General features: G+C 35.0%; 1 protein-coding gene and 1 pseudogene across 2 annotated transcripts; both read left to right on the forward strand.

The window, feature by feature from the left end:
* Window positions 1-9038, forward strand: LOC142548514 (uncharacterized). Of its 2 annotated transcripts, XM_075656871.1 has the most exons (20): window positions 2-911; window positions 1546-1617; window positions 1745-1949; window positions 2031-2130; window positions 2724-2819; window positions 2926-3015; window positions 3140-3346; window positions 3444-3525; window positions 3601-3660; window positions 3740-3792; window positions 3893-4059; window positions 5315-5528; window positions 5626-5683; window positions 5777-5833; window positions 5935-6180; window positions 6948-7012; window positions 7140-7196; window positions 7287-7380; window positions 8285-8425; window positions 8511-9038. In XM_075656871.1, exons 1-20 carry the CDS (start codon window positions 381-383, stop codon window positions 8667-8669), a joined length of 2754 nt encoding a protein of 917 aa, XP_075512986.1. In that variant the 5' UTR covers window positions 2-380; the 3' UTR covers window positions 8670-9038. The 2 variants fall into 2 exon arrangements, with proteins under 2 accessions (XP_075512987.1, XP_075512986.1); XM_075656872.1 differs by lacking the exon at window positions 8511-9038 and having other exon boundaries at window positions 1-911; window positions 7140-7191.
* Window positions 9039-12555: 3517 nt separating this feature from the next.
* LOC142548515 (phosphatidylinositol 4-phosphate 5-kinase 9-like) lies at window positions 12556-19177 on the forward strand (annotated as a pseudogene).
* Window positions 19178-19595: the final 418 nt, after the last annotated feature.

Here is a 19595-nt window from a genome sequence, read left to right on the forward strand (position 1 = left end):
TTTAAATTTGTTTATACCAAAAAATTTGCGTAAGTTGCTTCGCCTCATCGCCAATTTTTTCTCAATTTCGAGGGTTTCAATCTCTAATTTATCCTCTCGGCAACCGAGAAATTCGAATCAACCTTCTTTTTTCTTCAATGCATGCAATTCAGTCCCGTTTTTGACGCAGATCCGTTCGCTGAATCCCTTTCTTTCCGTTCGCTGATGCTGTGTTGCCGAGCACGGCATCAGTGAATTAAAAAAGTAGATAAAGAGGACAAAGAAACAGCATTGAAGCCTGAATTTGGGGTTGAAATTGTTTGTCTGGGACAGTTAAAAACGACTGAATTCCGTGTCAGGGGATTCGGGTTCTCGGACCCGAGGCCGACCGGTCGGTTTTCATGGATCACCGCTATGGAACAGGGGTTAGGACGAGTGAGGCGAATGGTTACGCTGTTTGTTCGAGGAGTGGGCGGTTGAAGAGTGGAAACGGGGGCAGAATTGGATATTTTGATAATGTCCTAGAATGTCCGGGAATCTCCAGTAACGCCGCGGAGGTAGTACGTTCGGACTGTGAGATTATAGCCCGTTGTGGTGACTTTGTAAATGTTGGTGGAGTTGAGGATAAATTAGGCGACATGAGTGGGTCTGAAGTGAAACGGAAGCCCATGGGGGTGGTGATGAGAGATGGTCACCGGAGATTTACGCGATCGGTACTGAGATCAAAGGTTGAGGATTCTAAAATGGAAAATGGGGTGGATTTTGAGGTCGACGGATCGGAGGGTGCGACAGTGGCTGCACAGGGTAGTCCGGCGAAGAAGATGAAGATGTCAAAAAATATCCTGATAAAAGGACGCCCGACAACTGTTCGAGAGCTCTTAGATACTGGGTCGTTAGAAGGGTATCCAGTTTTCTACAATGGTGGCAAGAAGGTAGTATGACCAGCCACCAGTTTTGTCTTACTATTATTATTGTTATTATTGTTGTTATTGTGGTGGTTAATTATATTTAAATTGTCATTGTTATCTAGCTTTCACTTCATTTTAATTTTGAAATTTCAAATGTGGAGGAAAAGATGTTAAGATTATCGTTCTTTGATAGTTTTTCCACAGAGAATAGATCAAGCTTTTGTTTCCTAGAGATTTTTTGTATTTGAAAAACTTTTTACTTTAAAATAAAAATAGCCAAAAAAATAAATTATCCTGTTGATGTCATTAATGATTCTGTCTCAATGTTATTTTTGTCCATACACAAGAGGCATGGTGAAGGATCACAAAAGCTTTATAACATAACTAATCAGCGCTATTGCTTAGTACTTTGGATTTGTTCTGCGGATGCTTATGGTGTTATGTGATTAAATTGGGAAGTTGTTATGCATAAATGTTTGTAGGAATGTCTTCAAGAGTTAAAAAATGGAATTGATTTGTCTCCTCAATGGATTAACATGTGACTCTTGTTATGGTATTACAGATTGTATAAATTACATTTAGCTTTTTGTTTCTCAACCACTATTTATGCATGGGGCAGTTTTGTTTCGGAGTTTTAACTATTTCTGCTCTCATCTAGGGGTTTCCTCTGCGGGGAACTATAAAAGATGGCGGAATCATTTGTTCTTGCAGTTTGTGCAAAGGAGTTACGGTGAGGGCTTAATTATTGAGTAGTTTGGTGTGATCACCACCATGAAGTCTGGGTGCTAATTGTTTTTGCTTTCATGCTTCTAAGAATCTAAATATAATTCTAAGATCCTGATGTGTTAACTTTATAGGTAGTACCTCCTTGTAAATTTGAAATCCATGCCTGTAATTCATATAGACGTGCATCTCAGTATATATGCTTAGAGAATGGTAAAAGCCTCCTGGACATCGTCAAAGAATGCCGCAAAGCTTCTGTGAATGTGTTAGAAGAAACCATACAAAACTTCATAAGTCCCATGCCCAAGAAGGAATCTTTTATCTGTCACAATTGCAAGAGTGAGTGTTGTTTATCATCTCAATCTTCTTGCATTACATGTATTCTTCTGCAAAAGATAACTTGGTGCATTTTTATGCTAGAGACTTTTCTTGCGACATCATCTGCAAAGGCAGAACAACTTTGTGATGCTTGCATGATTATTGTGAGTTCAGATGCTGTGGCAGAATGTGTACATTCTGGGTATTCTTTCTATCTGAGAGATCTTGTGACTATTTGCATTTCTTTCAAACTTTGTAGGTGGATATGACCTGCTTGGAAGCTCTAACCTTTTTTTATTAACTGTTGGACATGTAACATGACTAAAGTACACATGAAGCATGATGGAAGGTGTTTGATTATTTTTGAAAAAGAAATAGTTATTTCCTATTTGCAAATTTGATGGTTGCAAGTCATGGAGTTATTGGTAACCAGTTGTTAGATGTATACTCTGGATAGCCCTGAAGTGAGAGCCAGGACCAACAAGAACTATATGATATTTGTGGAAAAATCAGAAGGCTTGTAAATTCAGATTTTTTAACTGTTCTTGAATCTCATTTTTACTCTGCAAGTGATCTTTTTACTTGCCTCTTATAACCGTCATTTTTGGAATGTTACTATAACCAAATCTTAAACCTTGAATTTCTAGGATTAGTGATGAGCTGTTTCAGTTTTTCAGTTTCCCTATTGTGCCTTCCTGATGCAACTATAGAACAATTATCAAATCATTAACTTATAAATCATAATAATTGAAGTTCATCCACTTTTTAACTTAATTTTTTGTTTGTCTCATTCAGCCTTTCTGGGCCAGTTCTTAGTTCTACAATTTCTGAAAATACAGAAGGGCACAACACTCCACAAAGCGGAAGTCATCGAGGAAGGAAGAAAAGAAAGTGTGTATATTATATGCTTTTCTTATTAGTCCAATAGTGCTTTTCCCTACACTGATCGGAAGGAAATTGTAGATTAAGAATCATGCCACCATGTTTGTGTCTTTAGGAATTATGAGCTGGCTTCTGATTCAAAATCTTCCGGAAGATCATCACCCCCAGTTTCAACAAAGAAGGGAAAAGGGGAGATTACAAATAGGTGAGTTTTAAATTTTTATGGATCACTTTTGAAGTGAAATGTAATTTTCATTACTTGCTGTGAAGTTTTGTATTAGTAGCTGTAATGTCTTCACTTTTGATATGCTTTTGTTTGTTGTGTGAAGGAGGTCACGATCATCTTCTGCATCTAAATGCCGTGTAAGCGCTTCAGTGAGGTATACAAGGTCTGTGTCTTATGTAAATACAGATGGTTGTGCTTCCTCGCACGGTTTACTGAAGAACAAAAATAGTGGAAGGCTCTCCAAATCCTCAGAAACTGGATCTCCGTCTATCTCACTGCAATCAAAGAGTTCATGGAAGATAACTAAAAAGTTGATTCCACTTGGATATTTATATATCATTTTAGCATTGCATTTCATGTATATATTTTCCACTTCGGCATACAAGAAGTGTTGTACTTTTATCCAGGGATCAGAGGATGCACTGGCTGGTTTTCGAGGATGGTGGATTACCAGATGGAACTGAAGTCGCATATTATTCCCATGGCAAGGTGAGTTAGATAACAGCTAGATGCTTAATCTTATTTTGATTTTTCGGTTTGTTATCTTCTTTTGTTTGTACGCAGAAATTGCAGGATGGCTATAAAATGGGATCAGGGATAGTTTGCCGTTGTTGCAACACTGAGGTATCATTCAATTTTTTTTGAGTTTGAAAGTTCTGCTTGTTTTAGCCAATGTGTTGATTCTTGTACCTATTTTGAGCAGGTCAGTCCATCTCAGTTTGAAGCTCATGCTGGTTGGGCATCCCGCAGAAAACCGTCAGCCTCTCTATCTGTTTGTCTGTGAAATATCATCATCAAACACTTTCTTTTAATGTATATATTTTTAGCCCTGACGTCTTCCAGTTTTTTTCTGCAGCTATATGTATATCTACACATCTAATGGAGTCTCCCTCCATGAATTCGCCATCTCTTTGCTGAAAGGTCGTAATGGTTCTGCAAAGAATAATGATGACTTGTGCATCATTTGTGCGGACGGTGGGAAACTTGTGCTTTGTGATGGATGTCCTAGGGCATTTCACAAAGGTAATTTTAGATTTATATGTAGATTGACATTGATTTATGGCTTGCCACGTTTCACACGAAGAATCCTAATAACAACCGACATTTTATACCCTTTTATTTTCTCTCACCCCAGTCTTGTATTTTGGTGGGCAAGGGGCAGCATTGGATGGTGGAAGCACTTGAAATTTCAATAAGATTTTATACTATCAAGAGGGAATATGCTGCCTGCTTTATTTTGTTCTGTGTGGCTCAAGATCCTTTTTTTCTTACCATGTATTGTCAGCGCGTTCATCCCGATTCATTGTTCCCTGTTCTCTTGTCTGGTTTGAGTATGTCTCAAACCGTGTGAGATCAATAGCTTTCAGGAATCGACTATATTGATAACTGGTTTTGATTGTTGTGCCGCATGGACTTCATTAGGTTGTGTTTGAGCTATAAATCTTTTACCGGATTCTGCAGATTTGAACTGCCAAGGTTTTCCTTGATTGTTGGTTTGTTTGTGAGGGAAATTATTTTCTAATACTTCTGTACCTGTTTCATTCATACAATTTAAAAGATAACATAATTGATCTCAATTATAAAATTATTTGCAAAAGGGACTTCCTCGCGGATGTTGTTTTAGATTATCTGGCAGTTCTTCTCATCAAGTCCCTACTGCTAACACCCTGCCCCTTAGTGTACTTTATGAAGCCAATGGCATTTAAAGCCATATATCAACTCATAACTCTTATCTCAGTTGCTACTTTAAATGATGTAAGAAATTTTTCTGCCGAGGAAGATAATTTTCTGCATTTCAGGCAGAGCTTTTACCAAAAATTAAATGATATGTGGTTCAAAACGTTTTTGATTTTGGCGCACCTGTTAAGATATAGCAGCATCTTTGTGGAATATTTGTGGGTAGCAATGCATGTGCATGCATCTGCCTGCATATCTTCCACTTGATAAGCGTTTGTGTTGAAGTAATGAAGGTTTTAGCCTGCAATATCTGCTAGATTTATTTTATATGCAAAATATATAAGGTTTTGCTGTATGTGGCTGGGACCAAAGAGTTGTAGTTGATTTCAAAATTGTGCCAGTACCAAATATCAGTGCTGGTCAATGACAGGATAACTGTAATTTATGTTATGTGTTCTCTCAACTTGCTCATTTTCAACCTGCTCTCAACCTGGATTCTCTCAACCTGCTCATTTTCAGCATCATTAATATATAAACGTATGCACATGTGTTCTGTTTCTTATTTAGTTATGTTTAATTGCGTCCACTTGTCACTTTTCAGAATGTGCATCATTGTCATGTATCCCTCGTGGTAAATGGTATTGCACATACTGCCAAAACATGTTTCAGAGAGAGAGATTTGTTGAATCCAATGCCAATGCTGTTGCAGCTGGAAGAGTTTTAGGTATTGATGCAATAGAGCAGATAAAAAGCCGTTGCATTCGCATTGTCAACAGCCCTGAAGCAACTGAGTTACTAGCATGTGTGATCTGCAGGTAACATATTTTCCCCTAGATAATTGGCTTGGAATTTTGTTTTTAAAACGTGAAGATTAATTTTGTTTGTTTACGTCTGAACTTATTTTGCATGCAGGGGCTATGATTTTAGCAAATCTGGTTTTGGTCCACGCACTGTTATACTGTGTGATCAGGTGTTCTTCCTGCTTCTCATCTTAGTTTGTCCTGTTCAACTGAGTATTGTGAATATGGAGACCATTTTCTGATTATAATGTCATGTTTCGCAGTGCGAAAAGGAGTATCATGTTGGCTGTTTGGAAAAATGCAAGATGTCTGATCTAAAGGTGTACATTAAATAAAAAAGATAACCTTTATGCTTTTCTTTTGTAATATTCCTTTTTGTTCGCCTGTTTCTAGTTCTGAATTTTATCCAATTGTTCAACAGGAACTTCCCAAAGGAAAGTGGTTCTGTTCTGTGAATTGCAAGAGGATATACTCTGCACTGCAAAATTTGCTGAATAATGGGGCGGAAAAGCTTCCAGGCGCTACTTTAGATGTTGTAATGAAAAAATGGGAGGGGAAGAATTTAGTTGCTGATACTGATCTTGATGTGAGATGGAGGCTTTTAAATGGGAAAAATACTTCTCGTGAAACCCGAGTGTTGCTATCACAGGCTGTGGCAATATTTCATGTAAGTTTTGTGGAATCTTAACTTGTATGTTTGTGATTTCACTTTTGCATCTGTACAGTGATTAGTTTCTTGTTTTTGAGTTGGTGCGCAAATTGCGTGAGCAAGGTTTAGTTCGCTGTTGGTTTGAAAACATACTGTAGTAGTCTTCCTTTGTGTTCATTTTGTGTTATTAAATGGAATTGACATCCAGTTTTCTTAATTGCAATTACTTCTGGAATTCAATTTTCATGACCTTATCTAGCTGAGACTTGAAGCTTCATCATTATACCGAATGTTGGATTTGTGTAGGTTCTGATTATCTATTCTATCCTGTGTGGCTGTTGGCAAGGCACATTATCCAACACGTGATGTTTGAGTTATTGTGTTATTAAAGAATTTGAATTGCTTCATTACGATGATCTATTTCCCTTGTTAAAATGGTTAATACTTTGTAAGAAAGTAGGTATCTTTGTTGGGCCATGTATTTGTATCTCAAGAGCAGTTGGATCACTGATGATGAAATGGTTTTGCGTCAGCTACAGTTGCCCTCATGTCTTATGTTGCTGTATATGTGAGAATAACAATCAAAGTGTGGTACTATATAGTATTTGAGCTGATAAATACTATTTATTATAATTTTATTTAGGGACAGATGCTTGGTCCAAAATGATACGCTCTGGTTAACATTTTTCCAATCAACCTTAGTTTATATGATTCATGATTGGTAGTAGTATTTGTAGTTTAATGTTTTTTCGGGACTTTTCTGTATTAATCTATTCTGTTTCCAGGAATGTTTTGACCCAATTGTGGATTCAGAGACTGGAAGGGACTTCATTCCGTCAATGGTTTACGGGTATGGTTAACATCTTGTGCCTTTTACCATCATGGCTAAACTTGTTGCGATAAATTTCTGTGATGCATCGAGTCATATAACTGTGTGTTTTTCTGTGGGTGTTGCTCCCCTGTCTTCGCATTGACAGGAGGAATATAAGGGGCCAAAACTTCAGTGGAATGCATTGTGCTATATTAACAGTAAAGTTAGACCCATTTCTCACATTCAAGCTTTCTTTTCGTCTAGCTACTGCTGATGTTACATTGTATTTTTAACATTTTTGCCTATGTTGCAGTTCAGCAGTTGTATCAGTAGGGATCCTGCGGATATTTGGGCAGGAGATGGCTGAACTTCCATTGGCTGCAACATGTGTCGGTTATCAAGATAGGGTATGTTTTTTCTTTTTATATGACTCATCAAGAATAGTAAGAAAGGTCTTTGGAGGAAAAAAATGACTATTAAATGTTGGTGCCTTGTGTCAAAATTGAACTGGTGCCTATGTAAATTGACCGAGGTCTTGTATTTGACATGGAATAAGTGTGTGATTTCCCTATTGGGAATAATGTGAGGAATAACATAAGCAAATTAGCTTTCCAACGTTTGTTTTGTTCGACTTAAATAATTTGAGGAAAAATATTAAGTTGCTTTTGGTTCAGAATAATACGAGGTAGATAGAGGGATTTGATTTGGAAAAAAGATTCGAAACTTGAATTTCAGATGACATTTGAAATCCATTAAATGTAATTATCCAAGAGTGGAAGTTTAGAAAGGATGAATTTTGATTATTCCATATCGAAAGAATCCAAAAAATTTATAATAGACTTGAACTTGAGGATTTGAAATTTTTATTTCCAATATCTCTGTCCAAATGTCACCTTATGTTAAGTTTGGATAGATGGATTTGATAAGATTTGAGTGAAGGGATTTGATTTGAGATTGGATTTGAAATGACATATAACTTGGCTGTTTTTCAAACCTATGTAAATTAGTATTGTATTTGCTTAAATTAATAAAAAGTGGATTTGCAGTTCATCTGGTATAAATTCATCCGAACAAATCAAATCAAATAGATATAAAATTTGTCATTTGATCCGATTGTGCCCCTGTGTATTTGAAAATATTTTAGAAATGGTGTTATTTGTTGATCACGTTTTAGTTCAATAAATATCAAATCTTGTTCGATAACATCAACTGAAAGAGCGTCTTTGTCCTTTTTTTTCAACAAGATTTCCCTCGTCAATTTTGCTTGTAAAGATAGTTGATGGCCTGTCTCATGGTTGCATGCCTTTGCAGGGATACTTCCAAATTCTGTACACATGCATTGAAAAATTGCTGGCTTTCTTGAGTGTGAAACTCTTGGTTCTCCCAGCAGCTGATGAGGCAAAATCAATATGGACAAAAAAGTTTGGATTCACAGCGATTACTGAAGAGCAGGTACACTAGCTAGAAGTTAACCAACCCTCGCCAAATTCCCTCTCCCTCAAACAAGTAATGATATTTGATATTCTGTTTGTTGCAGCTCTTGAATTACAAAAAAACATGTTGGCAAATGATAACTTTCAAAGGGACGTCTATGTTAGAAAAACAAGTTCCGAAATGTCGTATTATTAACCAAGATAAATCAGATTCGATGCCTCCCAGCAGTGACGAACAAAGCAAAGCCATTTCTCCTCAATGACTTTCATGATTTGTCCCGCTATCTAGATAGTGTGTGAGTGAGTTAAGTACTTGCAGGTTGGTTGATGGTTAGTCGAGATGGAAAAGGACGCGAACCTGCAAAGGTATTTTGCCTAGTCGGTAAAAGGTTGAATCGTAAAGTTATCGCGAGTGGGTTTGTTATATTGGACGACACAATTCATGGCCCTACAAGCTAGCTGTTCGTGAGGTAGATTTAATCTATTTGTGTTTATTTATGTGGGGTACTATTCTCTCCCTCTCCCGGCTACTCTGCCTCGTATATTCGGTATGATCCCAAATGAAGCACCATCATGATGTAAGAACCAAACAAAGCCATGCTATTATTAACAATAAACAAGATTGAACTTTTTTGTTTTGAGAGGTCATATAGGTGCAATCGAGTCGAGCTCGAGTATACAATCCAGTTCGACTCGACATAAGTTTAATATGCTCGAATATATATATATATATATATATAGAGAATTTGTTACCCTGCACACCAGGTGTGCAGGGTATCATGAGCACCGCCTACGTGGCGGTGCATGATTGGTTAGCTTTTTTTAAAAAAAACAGAACAAAAAATTTTATGTGTATATATATATGAATTTCCTTATATGTCCTTGTTCATTTAAGTTGGTCAATTAAATTATTAGGTTATCTTAAGGGTTTTTTTTTGTAAATCATTGTCCATTTTAAATGAATATCTACATTGATATACATTCCTCTTTATTTCTTAAATTTTATGCCAAAAAAATTATTTTTTTACATTTTGTTGTTCATTTAAGTTAGCAAATTAAATTAATATGTCTTTTTAAGGGTTTTTTTGTGATTCATTGTCCATTTTAGATAGATTTGGACATTAATTCATATTCTTCTTTATTTTCTAAATCTAACATACATATAAATATACCACTTTCCATTGTGAATTTTCTTATATGTCCTTGTTCATTTAAGTTGGCCAATTAAATTATTAGGTTATCTTAAGGGTTTTTTTTTGTAATGCATTGTCCATCTTAAATGAATATGTACATTGATACACATTCCTCTTTATTTCTTAAATTTTATGCCAAAAAAATTATTTTTTTACATTTCCTTGTTCATTTAAGTTAGCAAATTAAATTAATGTCTTTTTAAGGGTTTTTTTGTGATTCATTGTCCATCTTAGATATATTTGAACATTAATTCACATTCTTCTTTATTTTCTAAACTTTATGTAAAAAAATTATTTATTTACATTTCTTAGTTAATTTTTGTGATTCATTGTCCATTGTCTATGTGTACTCTATTTAAGTAAATTTTAGTTTTGATTTTGGTAAAATTCACTATTCTGTTAATTTTATTTTTATTGTTTTCTCTATTTTGAATGATATTTGAATGAAAAATATTTTTGTTGATTTATCATTTAAGAGAGTTGTATTATGTCGTGGATTGAAAAATGTCATATAAATAAGTAAATATATATGATTTATTGTCATTATGTATTTTTATGTATTGTGTTTTGATATATTTAGATTGATAAATACTTATAAACATGATGTTATTCAAACGACTTTAAACATTATCTAATTCTCGTGATTATATTTTTCATTATTAGTCATTTACGTGCATCGCACGTGTACATTCCTAGTATATATATATACTCGAGTAGCTTAATCTCGCGAGCTTCTCGAATAGAAACATGTATGATTTGAGTTCGACTCAATTAAAGATTGATCAAGTTTGAGTTGATTTTTGATCGAACCACTCACGAGGTACTAATAGCTTAACTCCAGCACTAGGGGAATCAAATATAAATGGCCGTGGAGGCTGTGGCTACCTAACGATAGGATGATCGAGATTTTCGAAAGTGATGTCAAAATTATAATAATTAACCATTGTTTTTACGAAATTATTAGCTCATTCCTCAACCATTACGTTTAATTTGTCGTGATTTATGGACTAACTTTATTATATTTAGTCTTTGCCGGTGATGATTGTTTATTGATTTGATCGTCAATAATTATGAGATTAGTTGCTCTTAGCTAAAATGGGTCGGTAACATGATATATATAACTATGACAATCATAGCTAACCACATTGTTTTACCAATATAAGAATTTTACAAAATAATCCCATATTTATTCTTTCGTCATTTTTATTCCAAAATAATAAATATTTTTTAAAAAAAAAAAAATTAGTAATAGCATGTAAATTACAACTCATTGTGTAGTATGCTGGGTGTAGCACTTAGTATGCTCGACTCGACTCGACTCGATTACATCCCTAGATAGATCTCTGAATTTTATGAGAGAGGGAGTTTGATTTTATTTTATTTTATTATTTAAAAAAAAAAGTAGGTGGTGATGTCATATCCGTACAGTATGATGAAAACACCATTATTAATTCTTTTTAAGGCATATTATTATATTTTATTATACGCCCACCAGCTTTGGCCTGTTTAATAAGTAGTACAAAATTGACATTGTGAATTGGTATTTAATATATATACTAGCAATCTTGATTCCTCGAGCCACTGAATTCCAGATAGTTACCCCTACTATAACATTTGATTTTTCAAAGAAATTGTCATTGTAATATTTGTATTGCTTCTCCAATGTGACGATCAACTCCAATATTTAGCTTTTTAATATTTAATTATGATTTTATTATTTCAAATTATCGTATATCCAAGAAAATACGAGCCCTCGTTCGAATATGAATGTAGTTTTAACGTAGGGATGAAGAAATAAAAATCGTTGCCAATTTTAAAAGTAATTTGTTTAAATATAAGAATGTCATACTAATATTCTTGGTTCTACATAAATTATTTCACCAATGTCAGAATAAGTGATCAAAGACTAGTTCTTTACAGGTTAAACATAATTCTGTAATGACATTTGAAGCGGGCAATTATTCGTATATATTAATTAATTCAAGATTTAATAAATCAAATACATTTAGTTCAGACGACGAACCCTAAGTTAAATAATTAATTTAATATTTCCACTAGGGTTTGGTCTGAAAGGGATATATTGTCAGAGTTGAAACCAAGACCCAACTTGCATCGCACCAATAATAACCACTATTTGATTTATATTAAAATAAAGAACGGGTCTCTTGTGAGACGGGTGAACCCTATCGATATTCACAGTAAAAGTAATAATCTTATTATAAAAAGTAATATTTTATCATGGATGACTCAAATAAGAGATCTGTTTCATAAAATATGATCTATAAGATCCTTTCACACAAATTTTTGTCTAAAATAAAAATAATATAAAAATATAGGAGAGATGAAACTATTATTTAAAATAATAAAATTAAAAACCATTTTTATAGAGGATTCGAGTGGTAGAACACTTGATTGGCCCAAAATGACTTAAAAAGTGGGATCCATATCTTGAGGTGGATTCATCATTTGCCTCTGACAACAATCCACCTCGAATCCAATTGCGGATTTACTAATTTTTTTTTAAAAAAATATAATATATTATATTTTATTTTCCAATATTTTTTTAAATATTTCATACTAATACTATTCCTAATCCCTATATTAATTTTTCTAGGGCAAGTTTTAAAGTCAGACTTGAAAAATTAATTTATATTTTAATAATTTTGTTTCTTTATAAGTCAAGTTAGGGTGTGATCGATATATGGATCGTCTAAATGATGAAATGAATATAGGAAGATATTTGATAATCACAATTATAAAAATATAATTTAATTTCGATCGCGATATCGTTTTCTTTGAATAGATAAACCCAACCCAGGAAATAAAAGTCCAAAAATAAAATTTATTATTGGAATAAAACATGGATATGTTTTAAAAAATCCATAATCCGCATATTGTCCATTCAAATTGCATAATTATTATTTAATTATAATGCGAAAGTAAGAATATAATAATATCTTAAAATAGTGAAAATCGAGCAACTTGTATCAGTTGCCTGCCTTCGTCCTCGTGGGATTGGATCGTTTCTGGGTTCCGTTGCTGTTTTTAGCAGATAAATATGATTGTCGAAGCTTAAGAGTCTTAACTTGAATTTTTCTGAAGGAAGTCAAAAATCCCAGATCTTCCTTTTTCTACTTCCATCATCTTATTCAATTTTTTTTATCTGGACAGAAGGCAAGTCGTTTTACAACTGTGGACTGATATGTTACATGTATGTATTTTGTGTGTTTGTGGATGTGTCGGTGCGTGTGTTATTCTTTGAGACATGATGTTTGGGAGCAAACTTGAGAAATTCGTGTTGGTTTTTTTTTTTTTTTTTTGCTATGCAATTCAATCTTAAAATATTAAGATTTCGTTTTGTTGCGTGATCAAAGTTCAAGGGATTTTCTTCTCCATTCTTTTTGGATTTAATATCACATTGTACTGACTTCTGATTTCTTGCAGGGAGAAGGTGAAGGAGTTGGAACCTATTGCTAAACGTTGTTAGATTGTTTGTGTTTTGTGTTGATGCTATTCTCCCTTGATGTTCTTTTTTTGTTATGATTAGTCATTTTATGTTAAGAGGTGCTAATTTATAAACCCAAGTTTTGAATGAAGCTTATTTATCAAGGATTTAAGCTTGATGGATTAAAACAACCCATGCGTTTCAACAAAATGGCAGATTGTTAATCTTTAGGATGTGCTCAGTATTTTGTTATTTTCAGTTGGATATGAAACTTTAAATATATTGTCATTTACAAATGAAAAATTCGGGATTTGAAATCTACAAAAAATCATTCAATCCAAACACAATTCTAGAGAATATTGGATGTGCAAACTTGTTTGTTTGAATGTAGGTTGAGCTGAACTAGATTATTGAACATCCAGTAATTCTGGAAACACTTGGAATCAGTTACTTTTGCTGTGATTTCTCACCTTCTTTTGTTTTTTTTCCCTGGTGGTGGACATCAACTTTTTTTTCTTTTTTTCTTTTTTTCTGAATGATTCAGTGAAGGTGGGATATGAACTGCACTTGTCAAATTTGGAGAAATTTGTGATGGATTTTTAGTATTGTCGCAGTCAGGAAATGTGTCAAACTCTTATTTGGATTCCTGTGACCTGTAGCTTTTGTTTTCTGGATTATATATCCGTACTTAACACCCAAGAAATTATTCAAGTCTAAATATCATTTTGTTTCATCTCCAAGGTATGCAGATGAGAAACTTCAGAGATCTTTTCATTCAGGAGGTGTTTCTCCTAGTCTTGCAAAAGTTATATGGATGCTTGCCATCTGTTTAGTTTGCAAACAGAGACTTAAGAATTATGCATGTCTGGCTTTGAAGCCATTGTCGATAAGGTTGAAAGAGCGATTTCCTTTGCTGATAGGACAAAATCACTTGATTCTATTTTATCTAATGAAAAAAGTGTCTTAAGTGAATTCAGTGGGGAGGATTCTCGTGCTGGATTGGTAACCAATGGCTTTAAAGCTGGTGAGTTCTTTCTTCCCAATGGGGAGTCTTATTCTGGATCCCTACATGGCAGTAAACCTGAAGGTTTTGGGAAATATGCTTGGTCAGATGGTAGCAAATATGAGGGTGAATGGAGACATGGGATGAGGCAAGGATATGGCATACTTCACTGGCCTTCAGGTGCGCATTATGAAGGTGAGTTTTCAGGTGATTATATCCATGGAACTGGGACGTATACCAGAACTGATGGAATGACCTACAAGGGTCGGTGGAGATTAAACCTCAAACATGGTTTGGGGTATCAAAATTATCCAAATAGAGATGCTGTTTGAAGGATCTTGGATTAGGGGAACCCCGGAGGGACCTGGGAAGTATACCTGGGCGAATGGAAACGTGTATCTGGGAAATATGAAGGGGGGTAAAATGTCGGGGAAGGGAACTCTTAATTGGATTAACGGTGATTCATTTGAAGGTAACTGGTTAAATGGCATGATTCATGGATTTGGAGTATACACATGGGTTGATGGTGGTGGCTACGTTGGAACTTGGACTCAAGGCCTGAAGGATGGGAAAGGAACATTTTATCCGAAAGGCAGTAGCCTTCCAGCTGGTCAGCAATTGTATCTTCATGCCTTGCGAAAGAAAGGGTTGTTACCTGATTTAAGAAAACAAAATCAGGTTTCCCATATTCACCAGGCAACATCAGTAGACATGGGAGATGTTGAGATTGGTGGAATCCGAAATTCTGTTTGGAATTCATCTGATAAACTCTCAGGGGGATTGTTAAATCTTGAGCAATCTCACATGAAAAATGTTTCCCTGAAAAGGAGCTGGAGTCTTGAAGTATCTATTGAGAAAGTTATTGGGCACTACAGATCATCGAGTACATCTGAGACAGTTCTAGATGGAGGAGATAATGGGATCAACATAAACCCTCCAATCTTGGAAAGAGAGTATATCCAGGGGATCCTAATCAGTGAGCTTGTATTAAGTAATCGTTTTTCACCATCATCTAGAAGAGCAAACAGGCGACAAAAAAGGCTTGCAAGGGAAATAAAGAGACCAGGTGAACAAATTATTAAAGGCCACAGGAGTTATGATTTAATGCTAAGTCTGCAACTTGGGATCAGGTATGATGACTATTGTCAAGTGCAGATTACTTTCACGCCTTTTAGAAGTCCATCATTGGACATTTGTGATTATGCTGTTAGATTTCAAAGTTGGAAAATGTGTTTTGGATTTCTATCTGATTAAGGGGTAATCCTTGTTTTCTTTGTATTGCATGTCCTGACCTCCAGAACTGAACGCAGGTGTTCTTTTGCTAATTGACTGGTTTACTTAGTAAAAATCCTGGATTAAATCAATCAGGAATATAAATGAAGAGCCTTCTGGCATATTCGACTCGCTTGTCGAGTTCCCTTTTGAATCTTTTCGATTAATCTTTATTAGATCATAGAAATTATCGAGAATGAAAAACATTTAAGTTTTTAAGGTTCTAGTGGAACTTCTTATTTGGAAACAAGCTCTAACACTCCATAACTTGTTATTGTTTCGATAATTTCTGGTCAGTATAGACAAGCTCTTAAACTCTTGTCAAATTTAATTTCGTAGAAGAAATGATTTCTGAAAAACGAAGCTCAAACGCCCCATTTATTTGTGATTTTCATCTTGTGTGTAAAGACTAAAGAGGTGAAAGAAAACAGAGTTGGGAGTTAATGGCTGGTTTCATCGAAGTTATGATAGCGTGAATCATCACATCTCTTGGCTATGAATCATGTATTGCTTAAACAATTATATATCACGAGGAAATGTACACATGTGAACATATAATGGCAGATGTTTGGAAACGGAAGTTTCGAGTACATGTAAAATGACAACTGATTAGCTATGAAGAAGGAACAGATTGATGAAGTGTTTATCCTTGACTTTTTAGTTTCGCATGACTCATGGATGAAATGCATATACATGAATCACATGCCTGATTTTGTCTCTCTACCTTGGCAAACCCAGTTAAATTTAACCTGTTGGTTCCTTGACTCCCGAAACTTTTTCCTGTGGATTTATTCTTGTATTTCCTGTGCTTGGTTTGAAGGCTTGTACCATGAATACAATCATTATTCTCATGCCATTAGTTGAGTTTATTTATTTTGAAACATGCATATTTTATCAACACAATAAGAAAATCCACTCTTATCATATTAATTTTTTTTTAAATTGACCCTTTTCTTAAGTAACTTCTGAATAACTTTTGGAAAATGATCAGATATACTGTGGGGAAAATCACTCCCATACAAAGTCGAGAAGTTAGGGCAACAGATTTTGGTCCCCATGCAAGCTTTTGGATGAGTTTTCCTAGAGAAGGCTCACAACTAACACCTCCACATCAGTCTGAGGATTTCAAGTGGAAAGACTATTGTCCAATGGTTTTCAGGTGTGTTTCTCTGACAGCAGCTCCTTTGCCTGTGTAGACGTCCCTCTCTTGGTTCTGCGTTTTAATCTAAAAGTGTTTCAACTTATTCATAGATATTTTTGTTTCTGAAATTTTATTCACATTTTATGTTAAGCAATCATTTATTAGTTTCGTTTTTCGGGCTATTTTTCTTCGTTTCTGCAAACGCACTTGCATATTTTCGTTTTGAGAGTCAACTTGATACGCGTCTTACTTGAAATCTCTAGCCCTTTTTCAGCTCCAGATCTTGTTCTTTTGGACTTTTAGTTGCACCCATTTTGTTTTTCACTTACTATATCTGAAACATGTAGGCGTTCATATTGCCAGTTGACCCTATTAAAGATGAAATGATTTTGTCAAGATATATTTCCTTTAGTTTGCAATTCAACCAGTGATTTCAGTGTTATAAGAAGACGAAATCCATTAAAAAATTTATATAAAAATGATGTCTTATGTTATTCCTTGTAGGAATCTTAGAGAGATGTTTGAGATTGATGCCGCTGACTACATGATGTCAATATGTGGAAATGATGCCCTCAGGGAACTTTCTTCTCCTGGTAAAAGTGGTAGTGTCTTTTTCCTGTCTCAGGATGATCGGTTCATGATCAAGACATTGCGAAAATCAGAAGTTAAGGTCTAATATTTCAATCTTAATGTTTATTTGTTACCTTGTGTTCTTGCTGCTGTGAGATGTCTAATGTGATGTGACATCATCTTATAAAAACTATGATTCCGTGGTTATTAAAATAAGTATATTATCGTTGCTAAAATTATGATCCCGTGTTTGCACTTGTAGGTTCTGCTGCGGATGCTCCTAAACTATTATCGTCATGTGTGCACATATGAAAACACCCTGATTACTAAATTTTTTGGTCTTCACAGGATTAAACCTTCTAGCGGTCAAAAGGTAAAGAAAATTAGTTTTAGTACGATTATGTTGGCTTATGACCTCAATGCAATTTATTTGTTATTATCGGAGCTTTTTCAAAATCATCCCCCCGCCCCGCTGTCTCTCTCTTCCAGAAAACTTGTCTTCGAATGTAATTCTCTGCATGTGCTAGTTCAATTACTCATTCCCAGTAGACTAACCTTTATGCTCGATTTCTGCTTTGCAGTTCCGTTTTGTCGTCATGGGAAACGTGTTCTGCACAGAGTTAAGAATACATAGGAGATTTGATCTGAAAGGTTCTACATTAGGACGTTCTGCAGACAAGGTTGAAATTGACGAGAATACAATACTCAAGGATCTCGATTTGAATTACTGCTTTTATTTGGAACCTTCTTGGCAAAATGTCCTCCTAAAGTAAGTGGCTACTAAATTCAGATTTAGCTTCAGTCCCTTTACTTTTCATCATTGTCTCTGGGAATTTAGTTAATAGTTTCCCTAGACTAACATCCCACAGGACTCGTTATTGCTCTAAGTTTCTTCTAGGAGAATTCCATGTTGTCTTAGTGGAGATTGTTCATCAACCTTACGTTTTTAATGGACGTGTTATTTCTATTTGCTTCATTCTTTTTTATTTCTCTCTTTACTTTTTGAGATGGAGTGTTTACCTTGAGTGGATGCCAGTGTCAATCTCGAATTAATCTTCGAATTGAAGTATCATGTGGTCTCTTTGATGGCACTGTAATGTTGCTGTTCTGTTCTACTATCCAGGCAGATCGAAATAGATAGCAAATTCTTGGAATCAGAGAATATAATGGATTACAGCCTCTTGGTAGGTGTACATCACCGAGCACCACATCATCTACGCTCACATTTGTCTTATAGTCAGCGTATATCGGTAGATGGACTGGGAATTGTGGCAGAAAATGGTAAGTTTTGTTCCCCAGGGCATAGCAAATCATGACAAAATCAGACATACCTTTTTCGTGTTTTCTAAGTATCCATGGCACATCAACTTTTTACCGAGATTCTTTAATTTACTTGTATCTTGTCATTTGTAAATGTTGATTTATAACCTCCAGAGTCTATGGAGGATGAAATATCTCCGCAAGGCCTTGTTTTGGTCCCTCGCGGTGCTGATGACAAAGATGTCATTATCGGCTCTCATGTCAGAGGCAACCGTTTACGAGCATCATCTGCAAGCGGCAACGAGGAAGTAGATCTTCTCCTTCCTGGTACTGCAAGGTATCAGAAAAGCTGATTTTTCTCTGGTACATTATGTGTTTTCCTTGATCCAAAGTCCCTTAAATTGCAATCGCCAGGTTTCTGAGAACTTTTCAACGGTTTAAAACGGCAGAAGATTGTAGATTGATACATTGATTATAATCAACTACAGTAGAGTGAATTTGATGTTTGTTTACAGACTTCAAATCCAGCTTGGTGTGAATATGCCAGCCAGAGCAGAAAACATCTCTGGAGGAGACGATGCTCGGATCTTTCATGAGGCATATGACGTTGTCCTGTATTTGGGTATCATCGACATTCTGCAAGAATACAACGTGAGTAAGAAAATCGAACACGCATACAAATCGATTAACTTCAATCCCCTGTTGATTTCCGCGGTCGACCCTAAGTTCTATTCTCCGGCGATTTCTAGAGTTCATCCAGAAGGTTTTTCCTCCAAATGCTGTGAGGAGTTGAGAGTGAGAGCCAAATAATTGTCTTCTTTTGTTTTCTGTGGCGCTCATTTTTGTATCTCGTCTACTGGCAAATTAAATTTGTTCTGTTTCTTCAACTATGCCTCCTATTTACCTGAGATTTTGTTTTTTGGCCCTCAACATTTTTATTTTTTGCAATATACACCCTATTCAGTTTTGTAACAATAAGCCAAAATTGAGTTATTACTTGAAGAAAATAATATTTTCCAAAATTTCAAAGTCAATAATGTATGGTTGTGATTGATGCAGATGCTCACATTTGATTTGAAAAATGATTAGTCTCTTGTGAATCAGTGAGACGACGAGTCAATTCTACCGATATTCATAATAAAAAGTAATACTTGTAGCATAAAAAATAATAATTTTTCATGGATGACCCAAATAAGAGATACGTCTCACAAAAATACGACCCGTGAGATCGTCTCACACAAGTTTTTATCATGATTGAAATGATTAATTTCAAATTATATTTATTTTAAATGTATTTGAATTTTA

This window comes from Primulina tabacum, chromosome 6, assembly GCF_025594145.1.
Source record: "Primulina tabacum isolate GXHZ01 chromosome 6, ASM2559414v2, whole genome shotgun sequence".
NCBI classification, from domain to species: domain Eukaryota; kingdom Viridiplantae; phylum Streptophyta; class Magnoliopsida; order Lamiales; family Gesneriaceae; genus Primulina; species Primulina tabacum.